Raw genomic sequence first — 14,273 nt, 5'->3', positions numbered from 1 at the left:
AACTTCTAACAGAGAACTAACATGTTCAAGAAAAATACAGAAATATACACCTGGATTAGACTTTGTGTATTTACAAAACAGGATTGTTTCAGTGTTTCAAAAGTTTTTTATAATTATTATTTAAACAAACATTAAAATCTGTGGTCCATCAAAAAGTACAAGCAAATCTTCTTAAAATCTTTTGTTAAATAACGAAAAGAGTGAAAACATCATTAGATACATTTACAAAGATCAAAGGAAGCTGAGCTTTCAGTAAAATCATAATTGATTCTTTTCCAGTGTTTATAACAGATGAAAAAGAGCCGCGACATCAAATCAAATATTTACACATCAAGACAAATGTTTACACTGAACCGAGGCCAAAGTACACAAATAAAATAAAAATAAACATCAACAACACAAGACGGTAAAAATACCAGCTTTACAAAACGTCTGTAACTTTAGATATGAGTAAAATAATCTTTTCTTACATATTTATGTAAAATAAAAATGATTTACCACCATCATGGCTGCAGAAAAACTGATCTGAATTCAAAACTGCTGCTTGAATCTCATCGAAGGTGCAGAAAACGTTCAACGGTTTACAACAAACAGCTGACGTCTCCTTTATTTCTCTTTCTGTCAGGAGGGAGAAAACACAAAACAATAACAGGAAACACCAAAACACAAATTATTAGTTATTTGCTCACCTTATCTTGTTCGTCCGTTTTATCTGAGCCTAAACAGAGAAATAAAAAACAATAAAGTCAGAAATAGATGGAAATTTGATGTTTTGAATTTAGAGGCAACATTTTTAACTTTGTTTTTTCTTTATCTAAAAAACTAAAAGATCGTCTGCAACACCAACAATTACACCTCCACACATAATTAATCAGTTTAAGCATTGAATTGATCATTGTTGCAAAGATTAAAAAAAAAAACTGATTAGTTACCTGATCCAGTAAAAGTCCAGGAAACAAACTTGATGAGGCCGTAGAGCACCAGAGCCACCCCAACCATCGCCATGGAGTCCTCGATGGAGGGAGAGCTGAACCCTGAGGAGAAACACTTTTTATTATTCAATTAGATTATTTCAGGGTATGTGTTTGACTCAGAACCCTGAAATATAAAACAGTGAAGGTGATATTTAATGATTGAAAAATAAAAATAAACGTTTTGAAATGTCTTCAACCGTAATAAGCATTAACTTTAGGACAAATGTTTGACCACACGCAACAGTAAAAAAACTACGGCACGCTGACTGAAATGTAAAAGTGATTACCGATGATGCTGAGGGTCATGCTGGCCCGTCGAGTTCCTCCAGCGTGAACAGCCACGCAGGTGACCTCCCCCCCTCGGCCCAGGTCCAGTTTGGACGTGTCCAGCTCCAGCCGGGTGCGCTGACTGTAAGTGAGGTCCCAGGCCTGCCTGTGGCCCGACATGCTGCCTGCTCCCAGAGACCTGGACTTCCCATCAGCACCTTTAAACTCCCAGCTCAGCTCCAGATGGAGGGGGGCGAAGCCGGACGCGTCGCAGTGGATGTTAATGGTCTGACCCGGAACGGCGAGGGGCAGTGGGGAGGGGTGGATGGAGAGAGATGGAGGTTCTGGGTGGAGGAATGGAAAAAGTGTGGTAATATTTGTATTTTTTTCAGAGGTTACTGGTTTTATAGGAAATAGATGCTTAAATCCCTCACCTACAACCTCCAGGTCCATGGCCACCTGAGCCATCAGGTACGGCAGGTACACGGTGCAGATGTACGTCCCAGAGTGACGGACTTTAGCCTCCTCCAGGATCAGGGAGGCGTTTCCTCTCTTGTACAAACCCTCAAAGTCCAGAGTGACCCCCTCCTCGTGTGTATCAGCCAAACGGTCCGTCTTCCCATCATAAGCCAGGACAAGTCGTCCGTCTCCTCTGGTCTGGTACCGCCACTCCACGGCAAAGCCTGACGTGTACAAAGGTGAGGAGGAGTCGGCCCAGAAGCCACAGTCCAGAGTAACGGGTTCCCCGAGTCTGGTCTTGGCAGACATGGTTTTACTGGTGACGCTCAGGATCACTGAGGGAACGAAGAACAGTCAGAACAAACTTCTGAACGTTTGAATCAAAATTCCCTGAATTAAAACCATCACCTTCATGTTCTGTGGATCCTGTCGGAGCTCGTGTGATGGTAGAAACCCCCAGCTGCTCGTCGAGGCCCTGAAAGGACGCCGAGAACCAATCAGCTTGCAGGTAGATGGGGCTGAGCGCTGGTTCTGTCAGAGAAGAGACCCATCTGAGGCTGGACGGCTGCGGCAGGAAGGGGTTGACCTCACACTGGGGCTTCTTGACGGAGCCTTTGGGGGCTTTGAAAGACTGATGGCAGAGAGTGGCTGCAGGGTCTGAGAACAGAGGACACATCGACTTACATCAACGTTTTATGGTTTCACTAAAACATAAATGCCTAGTTTGATATAATCTATATAAAAAAGGAAATTTGGTAAAAGATAAAACTTTACTTGTGATGGGAGATGTTCATTTTAGACATGCTTAAAGGAAAAAAATAGGTGTGTATGAAGATATATTTGTAGATTAAGTAAAAGGTGTACATGTAGATGAACGTGTGTTTGCACATCTTGTTGAGCTAACCTGTGATAACGTAGACTCTGCTGGGGTTGATGTCAGAATGAGCCTGATGAGTCTCTGGACTGGAGCTTCCTGCGTCAGTTCTGATGTGAAGAAGTGATTTTTCCTGAGTCGTAGCTCCAGTTAAACCTCCTCCTCGACCCGCCTTCTCCTGCACAAACCAGCACTCCAACACCGGGCATCTGCTGCTGCTGCTGCTGCTGCTGCTGCTGCTGCTGCTGCTGCTGCTGCTGCTGCAGGCTGCAGACACACAAATATAAAAAACACCACAATAAGTGCAAACATAATTATACTATTATCAATAATTTTGTATTTCAACACTGTGCTCCATTATAAATGTAGGTCAAAGACACTTTTCTTGCATGTATTGTATCCTTGATAACCTGCAGTAAAAACTCTATGTAATAAATATTAAATAATAATAAAATAAAATAAATAAGGTATTTCCAATTGGGAATTGCTAAATACAAAACAAATCAAGCCTTGACTGTAACTTGCACCATTAAAGTAAACCCTGAAAAAAACCTCAGGCAGAGATCACAATCTTTCAGTTTAATTCTTGCTTTCATTAAATTCACCTGCCTTTTCTTCTAAATGTTTAATAAAAGCCCTTAACAACAAAGTAAACCTCAAATTTTAGTTTTTTCCACCCTATTTGTTTTAATTCTTTAGTTTATTTTAATAAACAGGTTTTGTCTGTTGAAGGCTTTACGTCTGTTGCAGTGCGCGCTCCCGACAGTGCAGGGGGAACAGAAATTCGCACAAGACTCGTACTACTGGTTTTCTGTACTGTAACTGTATTTAAAACACTTTTTATACTGCATTTAATTAATAATAAATTCAGCTCGTATTTGTGTGTTAATCGACTTCATTAAAAGGTTACTGTATGTATAAATATGTTTTTAACTTGTGTTTTTAGTCAGATAAGTAGAAATGAAGATGAAGAGCTTACCTTGTATGAAGCAGATAGCAGCGACAACAGATAATTTATAAATTGTAGAAATGTCCTTCATGTTTCTTAGTTTCTCCGTTTATCTCAGGTCTGAATTTACTGTCAAACGAACTCAAAGTGTGTTCAGAAGCTGGTTTTCCCCTGCGAGACATTTTACTTTCACTTTCACCTGAATTTATGCTGCAGTTCTGCAGTTCACCAGCAGAGGGCGCCGTTTGACTACACTGCCTCATTGAGTCACGAGAACTCATTTTCAAGAGAGACCTGTTTTTGGGAGCCTGCTCCCTCTGTTCATGCTTCTTTGTCTTTGCTTCATTAGTATAAGGTTCCATTGCCCTGCTGCCTGTAATATCAATATCATCGGAGAAAATCAAATTGGATCAAAACAGAAAAAAGGAACATTACAGTAACAATAACTGTTCATGTTTGCCTTTTGAAATAAAAGAAAATTGAAATAAGATTCACAAAACCAGCTATTTTTCTTGTAATTTTTTGGTTCTTTTTATGTTAGTTTACAGTATATTAAACATTATTTTATGAAAAATCTTATTTAAGATTTATTTTATTTTTGTTATCTTTGTGTATTTTGTGCAAATTGTTCCTGAGTCATAAAGTGAGGGAGAGATGTAAAGCTCAGTTCAGAGGCAACCACTACAGCATTAACCCAATAAAATAAAAATAATTCATGTCTTTAATGTAATGGAACTAAACAAAGAAGAGGTAACTGACAAATTTGTTTCATGTAAATTCTAACATAAAATATAATAATTCAAGCAAGAATGTAGACTTCCATCTTTTCTCTTCACTGAGTAACATTACATCGAATTCAAGATGTTAGTTGTACTTGATGCATGTTGTAACCATTCACTTGAAAGTCAAACAAATAAGAAAGACTGACTATAACAAATTCAGACATCTACAAGCTCAGGTCTTTCTCCAGCCTGACCCTCCTGTTTTACACTCTCAAACGAACGTCTGTTCCTCAGATCTACCTAGAAACGACTTTAAAAAGATTTCGTGAATTTCTATTGGTCTGTCTGTGGCCCTGCCTACCTCTGCCATGGTTATTTGTCCTCTCCTACCATAGCTGTCTCATTACGTTTTCTGTTTCACAGGGTTATAATTGTTTGGTTTGGCTTCCAGCTTTCAGTTCATTACCGCAGAAATGAAGGGCTTGCTTGTGACTTTTTGTTGTATCCAGGCCATATCTGCAGGTAAGAAATCCAATATTCTGTAGTGATTACTTACTTTTGTTATTATTGTCAAATTACTGTTGTTGATGTACTTAAATTATTATTTGGGTTGTATTTAAAAATAAGCCCCCTTTTCCTAAGACCGTTACAATAACAAAGTTTATCTGGAAAAGTAATTTTCACAGATGGTAATTTTCTGTCAATGTATTTCAGTTTAGATGCATAATGACACCAGGGGGCAGTAAAACATTTAAGAAAAGAACGGAAAGGAAGGTTTAATCAAAAGTTTGATTGTCATACGGAATCCCTTTATTTCCAGCTCTGCATTCCTGGAAGGCGTTTTATACAGGCAGCTCTGGCCTGAATGAGTTTCCTGAATTTGTGGCTTTAAATCTCTTGGATGATGAGCTGATGGGGTATTTTGACAGCAATACCAACAGATTTGAGAGCAAGCAGAGCTGGATGACACAGAACCTGGGCCAGGAGTATGAGGAACAACAGACAAACGTTTTGCGAAGCTGGGTGCAGACCTTCAAAGGAAATATAGCCATTGTGATGGACCGATTCAACCAGTCAAAAGGTATTTTTTTTCAACAATTTTTCTCTATCTCTCACACGGACACACACACACAGAGAGAGAGAGACGAGATCAAAATAAAAACTAAAATCCTTTTATAATTTTCTTTGTTTCTGAGGTGATTCTTCTGAATGAAGCAGGTGGAAATCTGATTTTTAGATTTCTTCTTTCTAAACACAAACAGGTTTTACTCTGAGTCAGTTTAATGGTTTTATTTCACACTTCTCCTTCAGGATCTTCACTTTTTAACTCTTCCGTGGTTCAGCCTCCATGGAAACACAGAAACTAAACAGGTCTGAGATCAGATTTCTTTGTTTCCTCTGAGCTGCAGACGTCTGAACTTTAATTTCCTGAGGAGTTTCTCTCATCAACTCCAACGTCTGGTGGAGAACCAGAACCAACCAGAACTTTGAACGAGTTCTGCTGCTGCGGTTCTGATAAGGTCCGAGGTTTTCAGAGAAACAACGTAAAACTCAGAAACACAAACCTGCAGACAGACGAGCTGAGCTGTTAGGAAATAAAATCTTTACATTTCTCATCGAAGCTCTGTTTCTAAATGAGAGTAAATTAGTTTGGATTAAAGACAGATTGAAGTCCACAGACTGGATTAGATGAAACTCTCTGAGCTCATCAGTTTGTTCATCTGTGAGAAATAATCCAGCTGCAGTTTGGAAACAACTTTCATCAAGTGAAGAGTTTTTATTAGAAGAAACACAGGAAGTGATTCATTAATGAATCAATTAGTTGATGAACAAATCATCAATCAGATATTTAATTGACTTTATTAAACAAAACATGAAACTATTGCTGCTTAATAAAATTATAATCTGAGTGTTTTTGTTAAATTAGCTTCTAAATTTCAGAATAATTCAGCAGTAAACGTGTTGAGCCTCGTTCTGTTTCCAGATGTTCCATGTTGGTGATATTTGGACATTTAATGTTGATGTTGTTGTGTGGACACAGTGTGAAGATGTTTCTGCATCAAATCATCTCAGAGAGTTTTGGTCCTCACAGATCAGCTCCATCAGACCTTCAGCTGTTTGTCAACAACACCAAGAGTTTCAGCTCTTTTCAGATTTCTGCTCCTTGTTGTCGGTAAAGAAACTTCACGAGCAGATGTTCTTTGAGCACCAGCTTGAATTCAGTTTATTTGTAAAAACTGGACGAACGTCCCCAGAAGAGTCTCAGTCCTCACAGCTGCACATCAGCTGAACTTCGGCTGTTTGCTGCTCACGGAAACAACTTTTATCTTTTTACACAAGAACAGCTGAAATCCTTCAGAAACTCAAATTATTGCATCAAACAGACTAAAGGTCCGGAGGTCCGACTCCGTCTGCAGCTGCTGGAATAAAATCTGACGTCCGGCTGCGATGAAGCAACGTCTGGTGAAAATCCACATTTAATCTTAATCTGAGCCTGAAACTGGTCAGTAAAATATTCCAGGTTCAAACAGTGAAGTGTCCAAAAGAAGAACTTTAATTAAAGTGAATATTTGTAAAAAACACTGAGAAATATTTATGTTTTATTAATTTGTCTGTAAACACTGAGCTGAAGATTAAAGTTTATTTTTTATTATTTACTCTCCTCATTCCTCAGATTTATTCCACAGTGAAAATTAATAATTTAATACAACAAACGATAATAAACGATCAGTAAAAACACAGATCAGCTGTTTCAGCTCTGAACTTGTCATAGATTACAGATTAGATTAAAATAATTGTAACTTGCAGGCTAATAATCCCTGTGATTTAAAGAGGAGATGTTTGAGTAAATGTTGAAGAAACACGTCCTAATCTGCCTCCATCAAATAATTCCTGCTTTCAGTGAAAGAGTTCAGGAGAAGTTTAATCTGAGCTCTAATGGAGCTTCAGGTCGGAGCAGTTCAGATTAATCAAGATGAACTCAAATCAATCTGGAGCTGAAGAGATTAAAATGTAAATGTTGACACGAGACAAACCACAGATTATAATCTGTGTCTGACAGGAGTCAGACAGAGCAGGAAGGAACCAGAACCAGGAGACCTCTGGTCCATCTGAGACCTGATGGAGAGGAGATCCGGTGGTCTGAGGAGGTTCTGACGTCTCTTCAGGTTCTAACTTTAAAGTTCGTCTCAAATCTCAGAGGGAACTGACGTAGAGGAGGTCGTTGGAGGTCACGAGTGATCTCAGCCTATCTGCTGTCAGTGACTGTCAGCTACTACCACCTCTGCTGTCAGTGACTGTCAGCTACTACCACCTCTGCTGTCAGTTACTGTCAGCTACTACCACCTCTGCTGTCAGTGACTGTCAGCTACTACCACCTCTCAGCTGATTCACATCAGAGTCTGTAAATTTCACTGAGCTGTAACCATTTATGTGTGAACTGAGTTTGGTTAGCTGTGGCAGCCATCTTGAATGTTGTTGAGTCCAAAAGTTAATCAGTTGTTGATGTTCAGCTGATAATTACATTTTGAAAGTTTCATTAAAATCAGACCACTGGTTCATGAGATATTTTGCTAACAGACAAACAGTATTACCTCTAAAAGTTAATGCAACTTTTTAAGCAGATGTTGCTCAATGAATTGTTTGAAGTTTGTGTCGGGACAACGTTCAGCTACTTCTTAAAAACATTTAGTTCAATATCTGTTAAATTAGTTGAGTTACAGCCATTTTACGTGTTCTCTAAAGACAGTTGGCTGTGGCGGCCATTTTGAATTGAGTTGACTCTAAAAGTTAATCAGTTGTTGTCGAATGTTCAGTGATTATTTTCTGAAAGTTTCATTAAAATCAGATAATTGGTTCATGAGATATTTTGCTAACAGACAGAGTTGACTCCAGGAGTTGAATGTCAGAATCACTGATTCAACAGACATGAGTCCAAATGGATCACAGAGCTCAGCTACGGGTCCTCGGTGTCCAGAACCACTGATCTCTGGTGACGTGGACCGAGTTCACATCTGACCCTGACAGCTGTCAATAAAAAAAACAGCCGTCAATCTAAAAACAGCTGTCAATCAAAAAACAGCTGTCAATCTAAAAACATCTGTCAATCTAAAAACATCTGTCAGTCTAAAAACATCTGTCAGTCTAAAAACATCTGTCAATCTAAAAACATCTGTCAGTCTAAAAACAGCTGTCAATCTAAAAACAGCTGTCAATCTAAAACATCTGTCAATCTAAAAACATCTGTCTGATTCAGTTCATGTTTTATGTTAAAGATGAATGAACTGTTATTAAATCAGAAGTCTGATGTTTCTCTGCGTCTCTGCTCATTGTTGTTCTGTCTCACTCAGGTGTTCACATCTTCCAGAACATGTACGGCTGTGAGTGGGATGATGAAACTGATCAGGCTAAAGGTTTTAATCAGTTTGGATATGATGGAGAAGACTTCATTGCTCTGGACCTGAAGACAGAATCCTACGTTGCTGCCAAACAACAGGCTGAAATCACCAAACACAAGTGGGACAATAATAAAGCTGGGATGGAATACCTAAAGAACTACTTTGTGCAGGAATGTCCTGAGTGGCTGAAGAAATATCTAAACTATGGGAGGAGCTCTCTGATGAGAACAGGTATCACTCCATATTTATTGTTAGAAACACAATATTATTATATTTTAATTTAATGTACTGTTACACTATAATCAACTTAATCTGTCACATTTATCTTTTTCTTTAAGTTCAACCCTTTCCATCTTTCCATCTTCCTCTCCTGACTCTCAGAAACATCTTTCTTTTCTTCTCACGACTCCCTCCTTCTTTTCTCACTCAGTAAACGTCACAGTTTGTGTATTTGCTCCGTTCAGAGTACTTGACAGCAGGTTGTACTGTAGTAGTTAGCAGCTGTACAGAAACTGTAAAGGGCTTGTGTTGTGTGTCCAGCTCTTCCTTCAGTGTCTCTCCTCCAGAAGACGTCCTCCTCTCCAGTCTGCTGCCACGCTACGGGGTTCTACCCTGAGAAAGCTGAGCTGCTCTGGAGAAAAGATGGAGAGGAGATCCATGAGAACGTGGACAAAGGAGAGATCCTCCCCAACAACGACGGGACCTTCCAGATGAGCGCGGAGCTTTCATCTGTTGCTGCTGAAGACTGGAGCAAGTACGAGTGTGTGTTTCAGCTCAGAGGAGAGGAGGACGTCGTCAAACCACTGGACCACCGTCACATCAGGAGCAATGAAGGTAAAACTCACGTAGGATGTGAGGAACATGGAAAACTTTAATTAATAATATTTAAACACCTTTATGGGTTAGAGACAAAGAAATACCACAGGTTTTTTTCAAACTTTATGAACTTTTATTTGTTTTTGATAATTACTTGATGTATTTGTCCAAAATTCCCTCTTAAGTTAAGTTACCTTTTTATTTAAATCAAAAACTGAGCAGTATTTTTAAAACAAGTGTTTCTGTCAGCTACGTTTATGTGCTGTCGTTTTATAAAAATAAGAAATCAATACCATACATTTTATTAAAGTTGATATTTTTACAGAGATTTAAAGCTTTTACAGAAAAGCTGACTGTTTTTTCAGAAAATAAAGTAACTTAATGTAAATTCACATTTTGAAATGTTTAAACTATTGAAAAGTTCTAGATTAGTTAAGAAATTTTATTAATTTTTATGTATATATACTGTTTAATTAGATAAATCAATTGTATTTTTGAGCACATTTAAAACAAAGTCCTGTTCAATAAAATCATAAAACAATTTAAACAAAGTCATGAATACCCCAAAACAAAAAGTCATAAAAACGGAAGATGATTTTAAAACAAAAGGTAAAAACGTAAATAAAAAAGAGACTAAATTACTGAAAATTCAACCCATGAGTTGTAATAAAATCCTGTAATTAGTTTCTTGTTTCGTCCACAGCAAACCTCATGACCGTGATCATCCCCGTCGTCGCTGCAGCTGCTGCGCTCGCCGTCGTCGCTGTGATCGCGTTCGTTCTTTACAGGAAGAGGAACGGTGAGAACAACAGAATATAAAACGTCACAGATTTTAAACTTTATTAGCAAAACTGTCTTTTTTTAATCCAACAATAAACAAGACAAGCGTTTGTCAGTTTGAAGAGACGCTGAAAACTTCAGTTAAAAATTGAAAACCACAGTTTCATCTTTTTTAACTGAAATCGTGTTTTTTCTTCTCCTTCCAGCTAAACGTCCTCCGTCTCGTAAGTAAAACTTGTTTCTATCCTTCACTCCCTAACCTCTACTTGTTTTTAAATTAATTTGTGCAGTTTGAGCTGAAGCACTCGTTCAGGAGCGTTTTCTGTTTACGTTCAGTTTAAAGCAGAACTTTAACGTCGGCGTGTTTTTATCTTCACAGCTGTAGAAAAGGCTGAGGTCCAGCAGCAGATGCTTCCTGAAGCCTGAAGGACGAGCAGCCGTGCACACAGTGAGTGTTTCATTCACTAAACAAGCTACTTTAAAACTAAATTAATCAGAAATATCTGAGTATTAAAGTGTAAAACTTCTTTATTCTGCTGTGGCTGGAAAATAAATCTGACTTTTACCTGTTTTTTTTTTCCAGTTTATGAAAATTTCTGTTAAATTTTTGCTAAATTATTTAGAATATTTACATAAATGCTTTCAGAAAGCCTCCCATCTGTCAGTTATATCAATTCAATAATACAAATGTTAATTTGCTGAAAAATGCTGAAGTTTATAAAATGCGTAAATAAAACTAAATATGTTTTTGCCTCAGAAAGAAATGTAGGCAGAGATTTAAATTCTGAACATTGCAGCCTCCTGTTAATAACATGTTAATCTGATTAAACTCTAAACCTTTATATTATTAATGTTTTTATTTTATGTAATTGTTGTTTCTTGTCTCTTCAGGATGGATCCAGTTTGCGCTGAACTCAGGAGTGATTTCACCACCGTCTGTGAAATGAGTTAGATGTTTGATGATTGGACGGAAAAATGTCTGGAAAATTAATAAGAAATTATAAAAAGTGTACTTTAATATTTTCCCAACAGATTAGTAATATGGAATTACTTTTGATTTTATGTCCTGGATATTAAATTTTCTCTGGTAGAAACAGTAGAAATAGAACTAAACCGGGATTTAAAATATTTAAAATAAAACCATCACACACTCAGTTCAGTCGAACTCATCAGCTGTTCAATGTGTTTCCATGAATCACAACAAATTCATCAAACTTTACAGACTTTATTCTGGTGTCGGGCTTTTCTATTCTGTCAATAAATCACCTGTGAATATTTACACACGTAATATATTTAACAATTTCTCTTGTCAAAAATAATGATCTCATTACATTAATCATCATAAATCTAATAAATGACATTAGAGATTATTAATAGCGATCACCGAAAATGTTTTATTTTATTTCTAGACTCCAGTTATTTGAACTTCACCAGAACAAGATGAGCAAATAAAGTTTTTCTTCATTATAGCTAATTCTTCATTATTCATTTAATAATAGTTTATGCTACATATTTGACACAGAATTGATTTCCAAAACATCTTGACTTCCACATATATTATTTAAATAAAGTCATATAAAATAAACGTTCTTTCTCCTGAGCATTCACACAGATTAAAAAAATAAACCTCAGACCAAATTACTTTCCAGTTGTGTAAATATCCTGTTTGTAAATATCTTGTTTGTCTGATGAAGGTAAAACTTTAGTTCTGATTTTATTTTTATCGGAGTAAACAAGCACACAAACATTTATTCCCGATGTTTAAAAAAATGTGTTTTACTTGATTGATTTTAGATTTTTTTCCAGTTTGTCTTCACAAAGTCTTTGAAAATATTTTGTGTGAAGCAGTTTTCTTTCTGTCACAGAAATTTAAAACTTGTTGTTGGGCTTTTATTTTCTTTATCATTTTTGAGGAGAATGTCTGTCAACCTTTAAGATTTTATGTAACTTTTTTCTGATATTTTGAATAAAGTCCCTATTTAATCTTAATTTTGTGTCCATTCATATCTACTGTTCACACAGTGTGTGATGTGTCAGTAAAGCTGTGATTTTACATATAATATTGTTATAATCAGATGAACGTGGCTCAGAACTACAGATGTTCTTTGCTGAAAACATTTAACAAGAAAAGACAGGGATGACTGAAACTTGATGCAGGAACAGTGGGATTTATGTGTTTTATTCATGTGTTTATTTTCTGGAGTGTTTTAGATTTTTCTGTAAGTTTTAGGGGCGGCACGGTGACGCAGTTGGTACAACTGTCGCCTCTCAACGAGGAGGTCACTGGTTCAAATCCCGGCAGGTGGCCTTTCTGGGGGGAGTTTGTATGTTCTCCGTGCTGCATGGGTTTCCTCCCACAGACTAAAAACATGCATGTTAGGCTGATTGGTAACTCTAAATTGTCCCTAGGTGAGAGAGAGTGAATGGTTGGTTGTGTCCCTGTGATGGACTGGAGACCTGTCCAGGTGTCCCCCACCTCTCGCATAATGACATGGACACCAGTGACCCCCGCGACTCAAAATGTAATAAGCGGGTAAAGATAATGGATGGATGGATGGTTATGCATAACAGCAAAGCAATAAAGTTTTTGTATGTGGGAGTAGTTAGCCAAGTATTTCACGAACAGGTGAAAACAAGTAATCATTGGATAAAAAGAACTGATTCAATTGATTGATTCAGTTGTGATTGATTCAAATTCAACAGATTCAATCTCATTGAAAAAAACTACCTCAGCCAATTTGTAAAGTATTGATCTCAGATTTGGTGTCGTAGTAGCTGCAACTGAATCCTAACTATAGTCTGAGAGCTACCTGATCGTGTTAGTTCTGCGTAACCTTTTAACATTTAGTCTATTAATAAAATATCTCGTGAACCACTGGATGGATTTTAACAAACCTTTCAGAAATGGGTCGTTCTTCACGTACAACTGATAAATTATGCAGTCAACCGACGTCAAGAAGTCTAAAGACCAGCTGTCAACATAGAGAACACAAACATGAATATAACTTACTCAGAATTACAGCTATCCAGGTAAAGTACAAGTGGTAGTAGCTGAGAATCATCCCAAACACAAACTCCAAGCATTGATAGACCTTGCAAGATATAATTGTGATAATCTTGAATTAAAACGTCATAAAATGTGGAGTGACACATACTCCTTCAAGGAATTCTAGGTCTTTCAGTTCTTTGTTTTTGATTTATAAAAACTGAGAAACATTTTAGTTTCTGACATTTTTTGAAGTGGTCTCTGTTCAGCTGCAGAATATAATACTCAAAACACTTTTAAATAAGTACTCGAGGACACCAGTTACTTTGGTGCAAAACGTTCTCCAGCCAAAAAAGCATCTTATGAGTCACGAAAAAATCCTTTCATGTTGCAATAAAAAATTACAAATACTGTCAGTAAAACACACTGGGTTGGAAAACACTGGGTAAGTGTTGGAAAATGAAAAATATGCTCATTTGATTTTAATCTACAGCATAATTTTTTGTCTCCCTTGGTTTCCATAAACTCATCTGCCATAATCTCTCATAATAAACCTTCTAGGTCAGTTCCTGTTTTCACCTCCAGCATTAAGTTAACAACAAACTCTATAAACATCCACTCTCTGAGTCAGTTATCTTCAAGACCAACCTGACGGGTAAAGTTTATATCATACACTTCATATCACAAAACACCTGAATTACTGTCAGTTTATCACAGGAGAGTCTGCTTTAAAAACTCATTTTACTGGTAAAATCATGAGCCATGCAGCTTGAAAAGTTTATTTTAACAGACTGTGACAACATGAACATCATAGTTACATTAAACCAGCGCTGTAACTTTGTTTTCTTTTACATGCCCATTAAAAACAGTCGTGGTTTATTTGGATCAGTGGTCGACTCAGAACATCCCCTCTTTGTAACGATGGATCAACTCTGAGACGTCCTCTTTACACACTTTGATCCAGCCATCTTCACGCATGTGGTACACTACACACAGCGAGAGAAATACAAATAAATACATGTAAACTTAAAAATACAAATAAATACATG

At 37.3% G+C, this 14,273-nt stretch overlaps 3 protein-coding genes across 3 annotated transcripts in view; 1 reads left to right on the top strand and 2 right to left on the bottom strand.

The window, feature by feature from the left end:
* Nucleotides 1–677: 677 nt before the first annotated feature.
* tapbp.1 (TAP binding protein (tapasin), tandem duplicate 1) lies at nucleotides 678–3,614 on the bottom strand. Its single transcript, XM_037693252.1, has 7 exons — nucleotides 3,550–3,614; nucleotides 2,605–2,783; nucleotides 2,109–2,357; nucleotides 1,676–2,035; nucleotides 1,262–1,585; nucleotides 933–1,034; nucleotides 678–718 (listed from the first exon to the last, which is right to left on the bottom strand). Exons 1-7 carry the CDS (start codon nucleotides 3,612–3,614, stop codon nucleotides 678–680), a joined length of 1,320 nt encoding a protein of 439 aa, XP_037549180.1.
* Nucleotides 3,615–5,193: 1,579 nt separating this feature from the next.
* LOC119425618 (major histocompatibility complex class I-related gene protein) lies at nucleotides 5,194–11,177 on the top strand. The gene is made up of 7 exons (XM_037693152.1): nucleotides 5,194–5,326; nucleotides 8,595–8,873; nucleotides 9,183–9,476; nucleotides 10,162–10,257; nucleotides 10,445–10,462; nucleotides 10,618–10,686; nucleotides 11,130–11,177. The coding sequence occupies exons 1-6, from the start codon at nucleotides 5,209–5,211 to the stop codon at nucleotides 10,662–10,664; spliced, it is 852 nt and encodes a 283-aa protein (XP_037549080.1). The 5' UTR covers nucleotides 5,194–5,208; the 3' UTR covers nucleotides 10,665–10,686; nucleotides 11,130–11,177.
* A 2,944-nt stretch (nucleotides 11,178–14,121) lies between these two features.
* The window catches only part of psmb8a (proteasome 20S subunit beta 8A), a 4,657-nt gene continuing 4,505 nt past the window's right edge, over nucleotides 14,122–14,273 (bottom strand). Inside the window, exon 6 of the mRNA XM_037693154.1 lies at nucleotides 14,122–14,210. Within this exon, the coding sequence (XP_037549082.1) occupies nucleotides 14,122–14,210 (89 nt within the window). The remainder of the gene's footprint in view (nucleotides 14,211–14,273) is intronic.

This window comes from Nematolebias whitei, chromosome 19 (assembly GCF_014905685.2).
Source record: "Nematolebias whitei isolate Nwh7 chromosome 19, NemWhi1, whole genome shotgun sequence".
Lineage (NCBI taxonomy): Eukaryota > Metazoa > Chordata > Actinopteri > Cyprinodontiformes > Rivulidae > Nematolebias > Nematolebias whitei.
This window is presented reverse-complemented; position numbering and strand designations above follow the sequence as displayed.

Coding starts and splice junctions, on each gene's coding strand:
- tapbp.1 (XM_037693252.1), bottom strand. CDS start 3,614: ATGAAGGACATTTCTACAATTTATAAATTATCTGTTGTCGCTGCTATC. Junction 2,036..2,108: donor AGGATCCACAGAACATGAAG/GTGATGGTTTTA, acceptor TCGTTCCCTCAG/TGATCCTGAGCGTCACCAGT. Junction 719..932: donor CTGGACTTTTACTGGATCAG/GTAACTAATCAG, acceptor TTCTCTGTTTAG/GCTCAGATAAAACGGACGAA.
- LOC119425618 (XM_037693152.1), top strand. CDS start 5,209: ATGACACAGAACCTGGGCCAGGAGTATGAGGAACAACAGACAAACGTT. Junction 5,327..8,594: donor CCGATTCAACCAGTCAAAAG/GTATTTTTTTTC, acceptor TGTCTCACTCAG/GTGTTCACATCTTCCAGAAC. Junction 9,477..10,161: donor TCACATCAGGAGCAATGAAG/GTAAAACTCACG, acceptor TTTCGTCCACAG/CAAACCTCATGACCGTGATC.